The sequence below is a fragment of the Macrotis lagotis genome, chromosome 8 (genome assembly GCF_037893015.1).
Source record: "Macrotis lagotis isolate mMagLag1 chromosome 8, bilby.v1.9.chrom.fasta, whole genome shotgun sequence".
NCBI classification, from domain to species: domain Eukaryota; kingdom Metazoa; phylum Chordata; class Mammalia; order Peramelemorphia; family Peramelidae; genus Macrotis; species Macrotis lagotis.
In genome coordinates, this window is record NC_133665.1 from 129,932,987 (window position 1) to 129,949,001 (window position 16,015).

The 16,015-nt window shown below is 41.4% G+C and overlaps 1 protein-coding gene across 5 annotated transcripts in view; it reads left to right on the plus strand.

The window, feature by feature from the left end:
• Positions 1 to 16,015, plus strand: part of PHF2 (PHD finger protein 2) — a 184,295-nt gene that overhangs the window by 144,946 nt on the left and 23,334 nt on the right. For 4 of the 5 annotated variants that reach the window (XM_074198346.1, XM_074198345.1, XM_074198349.1 and 1 more), the window contains 6 exons: positions 2,110 to 2,199; positions 4,342 to 4,728; positions 7,024 to 7,143; positions 10,990 to 11,108; positions 14,278 to 14,456; positions 14,661 to 14,734. In XM_074198346.1, coding sequence (XP_074054447.1) covers positions 2,110 to 2,199; positions 4,342 to 4,728; positions 7,024 to 7,143; positions 10,990 to 11,108; positions 14,278 to 14,456; positions 14,661 to 14,734 — 969 coding nt within the window. The remainder of the gene's footprint in view (positions 1 to 2,109; positions 2,200 to 4,341; positions 4,729 to 7,023; positions 7,144 to 10,989; positions 11,109 to 14,277; positions 14,457 to 14,660; positions 14,735 to 16,015) is intronic. The other variant, XM_074198347.1, reaches the window with a different exon arrangement.

The following is a 16,015-nucleotide window of genomic DNA, read 5'->3' on the forward strand; positions in this document are numbered from 1 at the left end:
GGGTTGCAATAGAGCACCAGTCATGAATTCTGGAAAACTGAAATGCAAATCCTCTCCCAAATTCTTGCTTTGACCTTTATTTAGCTGTGTGATCTGGGCCAAGTCATTTCTCTCTGCACCTCTGTTTTGTCATTTATAGAATGGGGATATCTGTGTTTCCTTCCTCTTTGGGCTGTTGTGAGGAAAGTGCTTTGTAAAACTTGTGCCTGAAAACGGTGCCCCTCCTCTGTTAAAGACTATTCGTCAGGAGACAGGATGCCAGACACTGTGATGGGGATAAATATGAAATTGGAATAAACCTTGTTCTGAAAGCAGTGGGGGACCTGGGGGAGACAGTTACTGGCTGAGGCAGCATCTCCCAGAAACAGTAGTACAGTATCTGGAGCCTAACTCCTCAGCTGTCCTTCCTACTTCTTTCACATCATATACTGTTTCAGCCCACCTGGTCTCCTTGCTGTTACCTTATATAATAGCTCTGTTTGGCAGTGAGATGGGGCAGTGGCGAGAGCACCAGCCCTGGCGTCAGGAGGACCTGAGCTCAAATCCAGCCTCAGATAGTACTAGCTGTGTGACCTTGGGCAAGTCACTTATCCCTGATTGCCTCACATCTGGGGCCATCGCCAATCGACCTGGTCCATATTTGGTTGCAGGACCAAATTTTCAAGGAGAAAATGAGGCTGGTGACTTAGTACATCATCATCATCTCCTCATTCAAATCCAAATCATGTTCTTATCATAGTATTGCTTCCCTGATGTCATGGTTTTCTTTGAGAATGAAGGACAAGCATCATTAATCACTAACTCTGTGACCTTAAGCCACTCGGGACCCCACTTTCCTCCTTGTAAAATGAGAGAATTGGTTTAGAGGGCCCTGGTCCTTTCCAGTCCCAGATCTAACATCCAGTGATAGGATGGCATTCCATCCTGTCTCCACCTTTTGAATAGACTCATTTCCACACCTCCACACAGTCTCTTGGAATCCCTACTTCCTCTAACTTGAAGCTCTCCTTAACCTGATACACTCAACTATTCAAGCCCATCCTAGATATAGGAAATAACAGTAACAGTAATAGTGATGATTATGACTGCCATCACCTAATAATATAATTAACTTGTTGCTCTTTATTAATTAAAGAATAGCACTTGGTCATATATTTTATATATATATATAAAATAAGTGCCAAGATTCATGTTCTAGATCAGTGATGTCAGATTTAAATAGAAATGGATCCCTGTGGGCTGCACATTGGCTTAGAAAAACATAAATGGGGGTGGCTAGGTGGCACAGTGGATAGAGCACCGGCCTTGGAGTCAGGAGTACCTGAGTTCAAATCTGGCCTCAGACACTTAATAATTACCTAGCTTGGGCAAGCCACTTAACCCTGTTGCCTTACCAAAAAAAACCTCCCAAAAAAGAAAAAAAAAGAAAAACATAAATGAACAATAACTATGTTGAAGTGTGTTTTCATTTCTTCTGTAAAATATTTTCTGATGACTGCTTAATCTGGTCTTGCTAGCAGCTGTGACGTGGGCCAAATGTTTGATACCTTTGGAAGAGGTTTGTGCTAGTGAAATCATAGGTGGATTCATGCAGGGAGTAGTACTTTGTACCAATTTAAAAGACTTGTTACCACCTTGGTATGTGTAGAGGACAATGAGGGGACTGGTTTGGAGACTGGAGCAGAAGAGTTCATGATGGGGGCAAGAGTGGGACGTGAGGTGGGGGGTAAAGCTGGAGGAGGGCTAGATTATGGAGGACCTTGAGTGAGGATCATTAAACCTCTTGGTAAATGAGGAGCCCCTGCAGTTTCTGAGACTGAGGAAGAAGTGCAAGTGTTGCTTCTTCTGTCACTCAAGAGTTTGAAGCAGGCAGGATATCCTGTTCCATTGTCTGCCACACTTCACAAAGTAGTCCATTCATTTTGTAGGAAGTTAATAAAATGTCGGGGAAATAAAGTACCTAATCATTCTTGATAGTGAATGTAGTGGGTAGAAAGATGAAAGTTTTGGGAGATTGGGGCAGGGGAAGAAAAATGAAGCCATATCCCCAGATTACTTCTAGGTTGAGAACAGAGAAAGGAAATAATCCTGCAATACCTTGTGTTTCAGGCCTTAGCAGAACATGAAGATGAACTTCCAGAGCATTTCAAACCATCCCAGCTTATCAAAGACCTTGCCAAAGAGATACGACTCAGTGAGGTATGTCCTCTCTGCAGACCTGGAGTGGGGCCTAATGATTTGGGAGGGGACCCCCTCTGTGGGTCTGAGGAGCAGCCAGGGGGTGCTCCAGGACTTGGCTAGCTCTGGGATCATTTTCTAAAAAAATGTTAGTAAGAGGTAACTAATGCTGAGCACAGCAGTGACTTAAGGATAGAAACACACACACTCTCTCTCTCTCTCTCCATGCCACAGTCACAAACCTCAAACCTCTTCCTTCCTGATGGGGAGGGAAAGGGGAGCATAAAGTTCCCTCTTAAGCAGTTTGGAGAAGAACTAGGATGCTGAGTTAGGGGGATTGAGATTCAGAAAACAAATATCTCACCTCTGTTTCCTGTGTGACCTTAGGCAAACCACTAACTTCTTTGGGTCTCAGTTATCTTATCTATAAAGATGAGAAGTCAGGAAGATTCATCTTCCTGAGTTCAAATCTGACTAAGGTACTTATTAGGGGTGTGACCTTTGGCAAGTCACTTTATCCTGTTTGCCTCAGTTTCCTCATCTGGGAGATGAGCCAGAGGAGAAAATGGCAACCCACTCTAGTATCTTTGTCAAGAACATCCCATATGAGGTCATAAAGCCTTAGACATGACTGAAAAACATCTGAACAATAAAAAAATTGGATAGTCTTTGAGATCCCTTCCAGCTATAAATCTGTGATATTATGAGCCTAAGTTATTATCTGCTTCCTTTGAGGGCTTGTTCAGGTTTCTCATTTAATGTTGCCCCACATCCAAGGGAGCCAGAAAGGGGCCAAGGAGGTTGTTATTTCCTAATCAGCCAGCTGTTAGCCACTAAGGCCAACTGCCTGCCTCTTTGGATTTTGTTAACTTTTCCTGTCCCTATAAGACTCAAATGTTAAGAGTGTGTCTGTGGGGGTATGTTTGGTTATCATATTCGCTTGGAAAGGTCATTGGACTGTGACTAGCCCTTGGCCATTCTCAACACAAACATTTAGCTCTTCTCAATCTCATTTGGTTCCGGAACCTCTGTGTATTCTGAGACCAACAGCCCTCTGCTCAGAGCAGTGAGCACCAATGTCCTTGGTGCCACCATGGTCAGACAGGTAGGCCTGGACCCTGAAGGGACAGCAAGCTCCCAGGAACCATGGCCCAGCCAGGAAGAGGTGACTGAGTGATGAGCCTTGGGGCAGAACTCATTATTCTTGGCCTACTGGGAAGTGGTCAGGTGACAGGTGTATTTCTGAGGAAACCTATTCCCATCAGAGCTGGTTCTGGCCTGAGCCATCATCATACTTGTTTGTTAAGGGCAGATCATGAAGGACTTGAGCTCCTAGTTCCTGGCTCAGGGTAGGCTTTTTGAAATATTGACTCCATTCTGACTGCCATATTGTACAATTCACACTGGCAGACTGGAGCATGTCCAGAAGGGGGAAGTCAAAATGGCCAAGGATCTGGGCACCATTTCATATATGGAAGCCTACGTAAATAGCATCTGGATCTTAAATCTTCAACCATAATGTGACATTTATTGGTACAGCCCTTTTGCTATGCCTTAATTATCAATAATTGCTACATCTTTTTGTGTTTTCTAAAAAAATAAGTCATTCTGCAGTTGAATAGCTAGGTTATAGAAGATACTTTGTCCCAAGGGATCAGGGTCCTTCTTATCATCTCTGCCTCCCCTCCTCCCATCTTCTTATCTAACCCTTATTCCTTTCCCTCTTGCTTTAGCCCCTTCCTTTTCCCCAACTCTCTCCCACATTTTCTTTCTCTCTCCTTCTCCTCCTCTTCCTCCCTCCTTTACCACCTCCAGAAAGAAAAGACAAACCACTGTGATGGTGGAGATGAAGAATCGTATCAGACCAGAAGCCCTCCTGAAAAGTAGAGATTGAGCTTCCCTCTATCTGATAGTTAAATGAATGTCTTTAGAAGGGTTGCTTTGGAAAGAGTTATTTCTAGTTTCTAGTTTGAGAGAGGAACCAGTAGTGGTTATTTCCTTCACATGACTTTCTTTGGATTAAGTGAATGATCTCATTGTGATGATATTCTTTGGATCTCTTAGGGGCAATGTTGAGTCTCTCTAGGATAGATGAGGGAGCAAGGAATGATAATAGTGGTAGGAAATGTGACAGTGAATCTGTTTTCCTCCCTCTTCTTTCAGAACGCATTGAAAGTCAGTAAACCTGAAGTTGGTGCCAATGTCTCCCCCAAGGAAGTCTGCCCCATGGAGAAGGAGAGGGAGGAGCCCCCATCCCCTGTACAGGTCACGCCACCTCCCTCCCTAGTGGAAAAATCCTCTAAAAAAAAGACTCCCAAAACTATGAAATCACCCAAACCATCCAAGATCCCCAAACTTCCTAAACTCCCCAAACCACCGAAACCTCCAAAGCCCCCGAAACCCCCCAAAACTCCGAAAATCAAGGAGGGAGGCAAGAAGAAAGGGAAGAAGTCTAAGGAGTCAGCTTCCCCTACCATCCCCAATCTGGACTTGCTAGAGGCCCACACGAAGGAGGCACTGACCAAGATAGAAACGCCAAAGAAAAGCAAGGTAGGTGCTTCTCCCCAGGGCCCTAGGCCTCCTTGGTAAGAGTTCTGTGGAGGTTGGTGCTTGGAGCAGGATTGAGGTTTCTCTTTTTCATATTGGGACTTTGTTATGATCAATATGGACTTCTCAGCCTCGGAGACTTCTCAGATCTTAGCTGCTGCCATCCCCATGGTCAGGAGAAAGCAAAATGAAAGCAAGCAGAGGCCGCTGGGGAATAACTGGGTGGGGAGAGACCTTTGGGGCTCTTGGATTCTGTTTTCGAGAAGATTGCGTGTCATAGGCACCTCAGGCTCACAACCATATTCCACAAAGGTCCTGAGTTCAACCAACCAGACAATCAGTTGGCATTGATTGAGCATCCATTACATGCTGGTGCTGTGCTAAAAGAGGGAAAAGACTATGTCTGCCCTTGAGGGGCTTACAATCTAATGGGGAGACAACAGAAGTATATGGAAAGCAAGCTAGGACAGGAACAATAGGACCTGGTTGAGAAGGGGGGAAACAGTGGATTGCAAGGGACTAGTCAAGGCTTCCTTTAGAATGGGGATTTTAGTTTGGGATTAAAGGAAGCCAGGAGGTCATTAATCAGAGTGGAGGAAGGAGATATTATAGACACATGGGGACAGTTAAGGAAAACTGAGAACTGAACAGCCAGAAGGTCAGTGCCACTGGATCAGAGTACATACTGGGGAGTAAAGGTATAAAAAGAATGAAAAGATAGGAGTTTATGAAGGTTTATGTAGGGCTTTAAATGTCAAATGGAGAACTTTCATTTTTCTTAAGGCTATAGGAAGCCACCAGGGTTTATCGAATAGATGGGTGACATGTTGGAGCCTGCGTTTTAGTGGCTGAATGGAGGATGAATTAGAGTGGGGTGGGACCTGAGGCTGGCAGACCCCCAGCAGCTATTTCAGTAGTCCAGGTGTGAGGTGATGAGGACTGTGGCAGAGGAGAAAATGAAAATATTCAAGAGATATTGCCATGGTGTACTCACCAGACTTTGGCAACATAATGGATATGGGAGAGGGGAGAGAATGGGAGATCTTGAGAAATACTGGATGAGTCCTTGCTTGTGAGCCTGAGGACGTGGGAGGATGGTGTTGCCTGATTCAGTAATAGGGAAAGGAGGTAGGTAGGGTGGAGGGAAAAAGATTATAAATATTTTTGGACATAACAGAGTTTAAGATATTTACTGGTATTTGAAAGATAGTTGTAGATGCAAACATGGCGGTCAGCAGAGAGATTGGGGCAGGAAAGGGAGATTTGAGAATCATCAGTGTAGGGTTGGTAATTAAATCCATGGGAAATGATGAGATCATGAAGTGAAGTAGTAGAAGGGGAGAAGAGGAGGGTCCAGCAAAGGCGACAGAAAAGGAAGGGTCAGATAGGTGGTAGGACAGTTGTGGGGGGGTGTGGTCTGGAAGCCAAGCCTTACTACAATCAGGCTGCAGTTGACTTCTGGAGTTTCTACCCATTGGTTCCTGGGTTTGATCCTCAGAGTCATGCAGAGTAAGTGTGCTTCCTTTTCTGTATCATAGCCCTTCAATGCTTGATGACAATTCTTCATACTCCCTGTCTTCTTCCTCTTTTCATCCTCCTTGCCTTTGCCAAAATGGCTAAAGCCCATGAATTGAGATTTTACTAATTGTTTATGAGATCAGTCTTCTGTTTGGCACCTGATGGTGGAGCCGGGAATAGTGGATGGTAGCTCCAGAGAAGATTTAGGTTTGATGTAAGGAAAAGCTTCCTGGCAGAGCTAATCATAACTAGTACTGAACCCTACAAATAGGAGATACTTTAAAAATGTTTGTTGAATTTGACAAAGTCAAAGGAAAGAGTTTTTTTTTTAATGCCGTGAAAAATGTGAAGTAGAAGAGTATCAAAGACTGTTTCATTTGAAAAAGTGTCACCTGAACTGTTGAGCCCTGGAGGGCAGGGAGGACTGTGATGGACGTGGCAGATAGGAGCTTGTAGGTCAGGCTGGGGAGTGAGGTTCAAGGTGGGGAAGTGTGGAATGGTTGCCCAGGATGTGCTGACCACTTTGAAGGCAGAGAGAAGGCAACTTGTTTTTTTAAGCCAAAGCAAATGAATTAGTTAAACAATGAATGAGTTTCAGGCGATTGGCTGAGAGGTGAGGACTGAAATTGCCTCTTCTAAATCTTTCCCAGGTCAATGTAATCTTGGTAGGTTGCCCATATTTGTGTATTCACCTGAGGAGAGGTATTGCATCATCCTTTGTTGTCTTAGAAGATATGTGACTGCTTCCCCCCCCCCCACTCCCCCTCCTTATACTTTTAGGTTTCAAAGAATGTTTTGAATGTCCCCAACAAAGAAGTCACTAATAAACAAAATGAGGTGGAAAGATTTGAAATCCGAGAACAGAATAAGACCAAAACAGAAGCCAAGTGGAAGTATAAGGTAAGATCAGAGGCATCACAATGTGGTGGGGACAGTTGAGTCACATGAAACCTGGGCTTGAATCATGACTTACATGTATGTACCAGTGGCCAGACTTCATGGGTATGTCTCTTGACCCTTTGGAACCCCAGATTTCATCACTGTAAGAGGAGAACAATGCCTGTAGTCCTTGTCACATAAGACTGCTTGGAGTTTCAAATAACATGATGCATGTAAAACCTTAGATCAACATTGGCTCTTCTTGGGAACTAGCAAAGAGGAAGGAGGGGTTCTTCCAGAATCAGATGTGCATTTGTTTCTTCTCTACCAGGCCCACCCTGGCACCCCTGAAAAGAATCCTTGTTTTAATCCTGTCTGTTGTTAAGGGAAGACAGAAAGGATTTGGGTGGCTGGTCTGCCAAGGAGGTAGATTGAAAGATGGCAGGCATGGGGGCTCCACTGCAACTTCTGAGAGTCAGATTTTAGGGTTGTTATGACCTTAGAGATTGACTAGGCATGCCTGTCTATATGCAGAAATCTCTACAACCTTTTCTATTGGTCTCTCAGCCTCTGCTTAAACACTGCCAGTGAGATAAACTCTTTCTGCAGCTACCCAATTCATTTCAGGATAACTCATTGTTCTGAAATTCTTCCTTCTGTTGATTTAAAATCTGGTTTCCCATCACTTCTACCCACTAGCTCTCATTTTTCCTGCTCTGTGAGGTCAGCAGGAGAAGTTGTTTTCCAATTTTTCAAGTATTGAAGCTGGTTAATCAACCAGTTCTAGATCTGGAAGGGACGGACTCCAGAGGCCAAACCCCTAATTTTACAGATGCGGAAACTGAGGCCCAGAGGGATTAAGTGATTTACCTGTGATCTCACAAATGCTAACTAAGCATGAGAAGTGAGATTTGAATCTAGGTCCATTGACCCCACAACCATTCATCTTTTCACCATACTGCAATGCCTCCCTTCTCTTCTTTAGGAAATATGATAGAAGTGAGTCAGGAAGACCAGAGTTCAAAGTGTGTCTCTTCTACTTTCTAGCTGTGTGACTGTGGGCAAGACACTAAACTTCTCTGGTCTGCAGTTGAATGGAGAGACTAATATCTTTAATACCTTCCTCATAGAATTTTCTGACATTGAGTGGAGATAATTTTTGTGAAGTGCTTTGCATATTATAAGTGTAGTTATTATATATATATATGTGTGTGTGCAAATATATGTGTATATATATATATGTATATATATGTATATGTATATATATATATATATATATATGTATATCTCTTCTTTTTTAATGCCGTCCACTAATGGCATCCTCATAGGCATGGAAATATTCCCAAGTGTGAGACAAGTAGTTTGGTTGTGTCTGCTTATCTAGACAAATGAGCCACTTCATTCTTGATGATGGAGGTATGGCGCTCTACAGATGCCGTGTTGTTTCCTAGGGATTACCAATTGGTCCTTCCTTCTTTTGAATCTTCACCTTGAGCTGTGTAAAACCCCTCTGGTTCCCAGTTTCCTTGGACTAGATGACTCCTAATGTGCTTCCAGCTCCAACAGTCCTTGATTAACAATAGACAAGTGTGGTGCATTAGAAAGAGGTGTGTACCTGGGTTCAAATCCTGTCTCTGAAGCATGATATATCCCTATGGGCCTTGCCTACTCTTCAGGGCTGCTGGGAGACTCAAATAAGATCAAAAACTACAAATATAAGAAATTAATTAATGATGTCTCATTCCTTGAATGAAAGACATTCAGTCAGCATTGTAGAAATGCCATAGGCCCAATACAAGCTAGAATGAACCTGAAAGAATTTGGGACATGGTGAGCATCCTGTTCCAAAATGAAGGTTCAGCTTGTATCCAACACACCTGTCAAGGGGTCATCCTTGCCATTTAGGAGTAGTCTTATCCATTCCCTTTGTTTTGTTTTTTTATACATTTTTTTTACATTTTTATACATTTTTTTACATTGTTTTTTATACATTTATACATTTTATACATTATATACATTTTTTATACATTTTTTTATGCATTTTATACATTGAGGAAATCGGTCACAAATCCTGGGCATATGACTTGTCTAAGGTCATACAGCCATTAAGTAGCAGATAGGACTTAGACAAAGGATTCCAAATTCTCAGTCTGATTCTTAAGGCAGCATCTCCTTCTTCTGGCTTCTCCTGACCTCTTATCCCTCACAAATTCCATCAGCCAGGAAAATGGCTGATGAGCATGAAGACAGACTTGGGTTGTGAGGGGCCATTGGAATAAGCTCTCCTCCTCATCCTTTCCACACTGTTGTGCTTTTCATAAAGCAGAGATCTGAGCTAAAATGCAGAATATTGGGCTTAAGGTCCCATGGGAATTTGTGTTTCCTCCCTTTTGATAGGTTTCCCTTCCCTGCCTTCTCCATCACCCCATCTAACATCTCTCTCCAAGCCTTTTCTCAATGCTTGTATGTTCATTATCGAGAATATTTGCTCACATATCTCTCCCCAAAGCACCACTTGGGCTTGGCTTTGCTCAGGCCTCGGCTTCCATATTGGACCTGCACTTCTTTGACTCTACTTTCTCCTTCCTGGAGCACAGAGACTGAATGATGTCTCTGCTTTCAGAGAAGTTCTTTCTCTTCCAAGTGGCCAGTCTATAGGTTTTAGTGGTTTTAGAGTATTATCTTGAAGGTCCCCATTTCAATCACTTGGTACAAGATCCCCATGATGAGCCATTATGGGCATCTGGCAGTTTTGTTGTTCACCAGGTGCTGATTGTTGATTCCATTGAATGAATGCCAGTGATATGATTGATTCAAGAAACACTTGGGAATATGTGTATCCAGTGGAACAGGATACAGGCAGGGAAGAACAAACCAATGGGGACGCCTTCCTAGAGCAGGGAAGTTGTCTGCAGACACCCATGACTTTTGAAGAAAGTCTAGGATCTCCAGGGAACCACATAACCTTAACTTTTAATTTTTTTGAGATGTCAAATTATGACTTTACAACTATTTTATTAATCTTGTGGATATTTTTAATGAAAGAGAATGTTTTTCTTAAAATGAACTTTCCTTGAGAAAACTCATTTTCTGCATTTACTTTTTTCATTGATTTGATTTTTAAGCCCATACTAGATGAATCCTCTTTGTAATTCCCATAGTACCATGCTCTGCATATAGGAGAGGCCAATTTGCAGATAGGCCAGTATTGAAAGAATTCCTGACCCTGGGGAAGCAGTCATTTGACCTTTGATTATATGATCTCTTTTTTCATGTGCCTCTTAGATGTTTCTCAACAGAGGATAATATTTTGCTCTTTTAAATGGTTTAGATAATGTTTATCAGGTTTCTTCTTTTAACAAAAATTTTATTGTTGTTCTTCCCAATGACATCTTCCCCACTGCCCTTTGAAAGCAAAGCACAATGATAGACTAGTTATTTTGGACAATATGTGGCTCTTCTCCTACCTAGAGTCTACAACTTTTCTGCTAGATGAAAGGGGCCTGCTTCCCTATCAGTTACCTGAAACTATATTCGCTAATGTGACTGGAGCTCCAATTCCTTTCAATACTATCTTCATTTACATTGTTGTAGTCTCCCTGGACATTGTCCATGTCAATCTGTCAAGTCAAGCAAATCTCAACCATATTTCTTCTCTTGACAAGGGTCACAGGTAGAGAAAGGGAGAAGGCCTTGGTAGGAGTGGGGAAGCATTTTTGACACATCCATCTGAAAATGCTCATTTCTTACTCCCCGGGGTCCCAATCACAGGTCTACCAAGTATATTTCTGTTTATCCATGGGGTTTTCAAATACTCTCCTTTTGTATGTTCTTGTAATTGATTTCTTTAAAAATTTTTTTTTTCAGAATAGTAAACCTGATTCCTTATTGAAAATGGAAGAAGAACAGAAATTGGAAAAAACTCCTTTATCAGGAAATAAGGACAATAAGTTCATGTTTTCCTTCTCTAACAAGAAACTTCTAAGGTAGGTAATCTCTTGGGTGAACAGAGTAGACAGATTTTTCAATGACATTTTCTAAGGCTTCCACATGGTGCCAGTCTATCCTTGGCTTCCCAGAGTCTATGGCAGTGAACTCTTTTCAATGTGACCAAGCTGGAAAGAAATTGTCTGAGGACCTTCCAGTGGTTGCTGTAGCCCATCCTCTCTGGAGCTTGCTTATCAGCATAAGGTTGAATACTAGGTGATAGATTTTATTTTTGACATTAATTACTTGTTTAGGGCTATTGGAAAGTACATTTTTAGAGGGACTATCTGCCCACATGAAATTACAAATCTTTGATATATTGAAGTGAAGCAGGAGGAAATCAGGAAGAGGAAACAGTATGTCATTGGAAAGAAGACAAAAAATGGGATTCAATAGACTTGGTTCTACTGGTTCTGGCATTCAGTAGCTGGGCAAATCTCTTAACATTTTTAAAATGGGTTTGCTTTACTCATAGGGTTGTTAGGAGAAAGTAACCATAAGTCTGTAAAACATAAATTTGGGCTTTATTCTGCAAGTATTTTCTGTATATACGTTTCTCCTATGACCTCTCATGTAATGATGATTAGATCTTTAGCCTTATTAATAAAAAGTGGGAACTATGTTTTTTCAAAGCAAAGAATCTATTTTACCATCTGTTTAAATACATTCTATTCTTTTAATTAATCTTATTTAGTCAATTTACAGCATATTCTAAATTATCTATTTTTGTTCTTGTTCTCATCTTTTTTGATGGTGTTCAGATAAAATGATCTGAGGACAAATACTAGCCTGCCATTATTTTTATATTTAATATTCTATAGAGAATGATGAGGCAGCTAGGTGACTAGATAGAGTGCTGGCCTGCAGTCAGGAAGACCTGAATTCAAATGTGGCCTCAGACACTGTGTGATCCTGCGTGAGTCACTTAACACTCCTCTCTCCCCTGTAGCCCACAGCTGCTTCCCCAGCCCTTTTTGTTTTTGTTAGACCATGCCCACAACAACTCCTGCCTTTTGTTCATTTTAGAGTCAGGCTTTGCGGGCTCCCAGATTGCCACCTTTCTCTTTTTTAAAAATTTTTCTTTCTTTCCGAATGCCTTCCACCAGAAGTTTATAAATCAGCCACTAACACTTCCTTCTTGAGAGCTTTATCCAAAGGTCTTTGACCTCTCTCCTACTGAAAGTGAAATTGCCCCTTCTTGAGACAAAAGAAAACAACTGGGGCAGTTACGGATATCATATACAGATTTATTCACTCGTTCTCTTTCTCTCTCTCTCTCTCTCTCTCTCTCTCTCTCTCTCTCTCTCTCTCTCTCTCTCTCTCTCTCTCTCCTCTGCTAACTCCTCTTGAATAACCGGCCACCATGTGAAAAACATTGAGTACTACTGCCTGTCCTCATGGTAGTTCAAAATTGCCTTATTAGACACCGAGAAGAGAATTACTCAGAGGGAGGAACCGAGCAGTTCTTTCCCCTAGCAGACACATCACAGGGTTTTGTTGGACAGAGGAGCTTAATGATAAAAATGTGTTGATTTGCTTGCTGTTTCCATGCAGCGAGTCTTCGTAATGCTGTCAACACCTGTCAGGATTCACACAAGAGTTGTTTTATGGTCTGGCACACTTCGAATGTGGTTCAAATCAAAGTGCCCCGGGACCCTTCTGGTGCTGCACCAGTGACAAAGCAAATAGCCACTCTTTCACATGGCAGACACATGTGCGCCACTATTCATAGAGGCCTGGACAGACACGGTCTGCATGCACACTTACAGACGTGTGTTGAGAGAGCCCAGTTACCAAGGGTGGCACCCACCTCTGAGAGTGAAATCATGGAGCCAGTCTAATCCAGGTTCTTGAAGGAGCAGACTTCTGATTGTTTGGTTTACTATATGGCCAGGAGCTGATCCCAGGTTTTTCTTGCTTTCCTTCAAGTATCTAAGCACTTTAGAGAGACACATCATTTAACTGAATTAGGAGTCAGGAAAACCTTGGGTTCAAATCCTACTTCCCACACTAATGAAGTGTTACTTGGACAAATACTTCTACCTCTCCAACTCTGTTTCATTATATCATGGGCTGGTTATAAGGGTCAAATAAGTTAGTGTATATATATAAAGGGCTTTGAAAGTCTCAGAGGGCCATATAGATATCAGTTCATACTTTTTTAGGCAGACATATTCAGTTGATCAGCAAACATTTGTAAGCATCTACTATTCTAAACAACCTACTAAGAACACCAAAAAAAAAAAATTAAACTTACATTGCCACCAGGGGTTTCATATGGGAACTGGTTGAAATAAATACCTTTCCATAATGAGTTTAAAGAAAATGTCTTGAAAATACAAAATAATTCATGGCATTGTCATAATTAGTAACCTGCACATATCATTTGCCCTTAAACTTTTTAGCATCTTGTTACATCTTTTTTAAAATATCAATGTATCTATTATCAATAGGTTTTTAAAAAAGAGTATTAGTTTCTTTATTGCTAATAACCATTATTTTTCAAGAACTATCCCATTTCTATAGCCCTGTATTATTTGGACTTCACTCTACCTAGTTTGTTTTTGTTGTTTTGAGAGTCCAAATAATTTCCTGATAATTTCCTATATGAGGGTTTTCAATGGGAACATGTCCATGAGAAGACAGGAGGATATAGAGAATATTTGGCAAGCTTGAAAAGGAAGCATTAATGTGACTCATTTGTAAGTGGGGGAATTTGGAAACTCCAGGGGTTCTTTCTGATCATGCTAAATTATTTGGTACTAATAATAGCTCACATTGATTTAATGCTTTATAGTATGTGAAAAGTGTGACCTACATTATTTCAACTATTCTCATAACAACCCTATGAAGTCAGGGTGATTATTATCTGCATTTTTATAGATAAGAAAACTGAGGCCAGGAGGGTCTGAGTACTTTGCTCAGAATCACAAAACAAATAGATATCAGAGGCAGGATTAAAATTCAGGTCTTCCTGACATTGGCCTTAACACTGAGCTCTCTGTTATCTTCAGCCTCTTGAGGATTTGAAATCTGTTAGAGGAGTCAACAGGGTTACCTGCTCAGGATGAGGAAGAGGCTCATAGAAATCAACATTCTATTTTTAAGAAGAAATAGTTATTTGAATGCAAAAACCTGACTAATGGTTTCTAATTTTTGTTGCATTAGCTCCAAGGGCATCAAAACCCAGACGAGTCCCGGGGTGTTTGGATCCTTACAGAACTTCAAGGAAGACAAAACCAAACCAGTTCGGGATGAGTATGAATACGTGTCTGATGATGGAGAACTCAAAATTGATGAATTTCCAATTAGACGAAAGAAAAACACAACAAAAAGAGACTTGTCTTGTAAGTCCTGTTCCCTTGATGTTCGGTTATCATTTGGATCTTAAACTTCTTGCTTGAAGAATTCCTTAAGCTAGCACGAGGAGACATCTTCAACAAGCAGCATTTGTGTAGTCAGGAGGGTGCAGCTCATTGTCCAGTTGTTGAAAGATACCATTTTCTTCAAGAAAATCTTATCGTTCCAATTTCATTTTTTTCTTCTTTTAGTTTTATCAGAGAAGAAGGAAACCATTCAGCACACACCCGTGAAAAAGCCAAAGGTTGAATCAGTATTATACAAGGTGAGTTGTAACTCTTCAAATGTGTGTTATCTGTTGTGTAATATGATTCATTGACATGTCTGTGATTTGAATAAGGTCATGAACCAAATAATGTTGAGATGAGCTCCACCATTTTACCACGAAGCCAGAACACTAGTGATGGACTGTTCTTCCTAGGAAGAACTGTTATTGTGCTAGATTGCCACCATTAACAAGGCTGTAGCATTGTTTTTCCAGTAACCAGCTTCATCTGCACTCCTCGTAACCTCCCTTATGTTGTCAGGAAGACAGCAGATTGGGTATAAAAACACAATTAGTGGCTAAGGAACAGAACAAAGCCTTTTTCATTACAAACAGACCTAATTGAACTAACCAGCCTCTGATAACCTCAAAAACAAATATTGGTTGGTTTTTAACCCCAATTTTAAATGTGACCTTGCCCTGCTCAAGCTAGGATTTGACAAGTAGAGACACTGGATTTTAGGCAGAGATTGTGACCAATGCCAATACTGCTTTCTTCCCATATGTGCTCTGCTGGGAATACTGCGCCCCCCCCCCCCCCCCCCCCCATGAATCTTGGACCTCTGTTTTGCTGTTATGACCTCATTTATGTATTCAGGTCCTCCTTCCATGACTCACTCTGATGTGGAAGTGACCTTGTGTTCTCTAAGGCCATGCTAGTGGATAAAACACTGGATTTAGAATCAGGAGCACCTGAGTTTAAATCCATCCTCAGACTGAGCAGTGTGTCCCTGGAAAAATCACTTAACCTCCCTCAATCTCAGTATCCTCAACTGTAAAATTGGGACAATAAATGCAGGGTTGTTATGAAGATAAAATGAGTCTAATGTCCAGGCACAAAAGTGATGGATTCTTTTCACTGTTGTGACATTGTGACTGTTAAGTCAGGGAGGAATCACAGTCTGCATTCATTGCTAGAAGGATGAGCTACACAAGGGGAATTATAAATTGTGAATGTATTAAAATATTGCTTGGGGCATTTTGCTTCTATTTCCTACCAGCCTATTGGCTTGAGTTTGTGCACCATAGCAGCTAGGATGGTACATTGGCTAGAGTGTTGAACCTAAACACAGGAAGACCTATATTCATATCTTCTTAGACACTTCCTAGGTCTTGGGCAAATCACTTCACTACTATCTGCCTCAGTTTCCTCATGTAAGAATTGAGGATAATAAGTGTACCTACATACCAAGATTGTTGGTGGGGGAGGGATATAAAATGATAATGTTTGTAATACTTGTAGAGGTGCTTTGTAATATTTGCAAACATACTATTATGTAA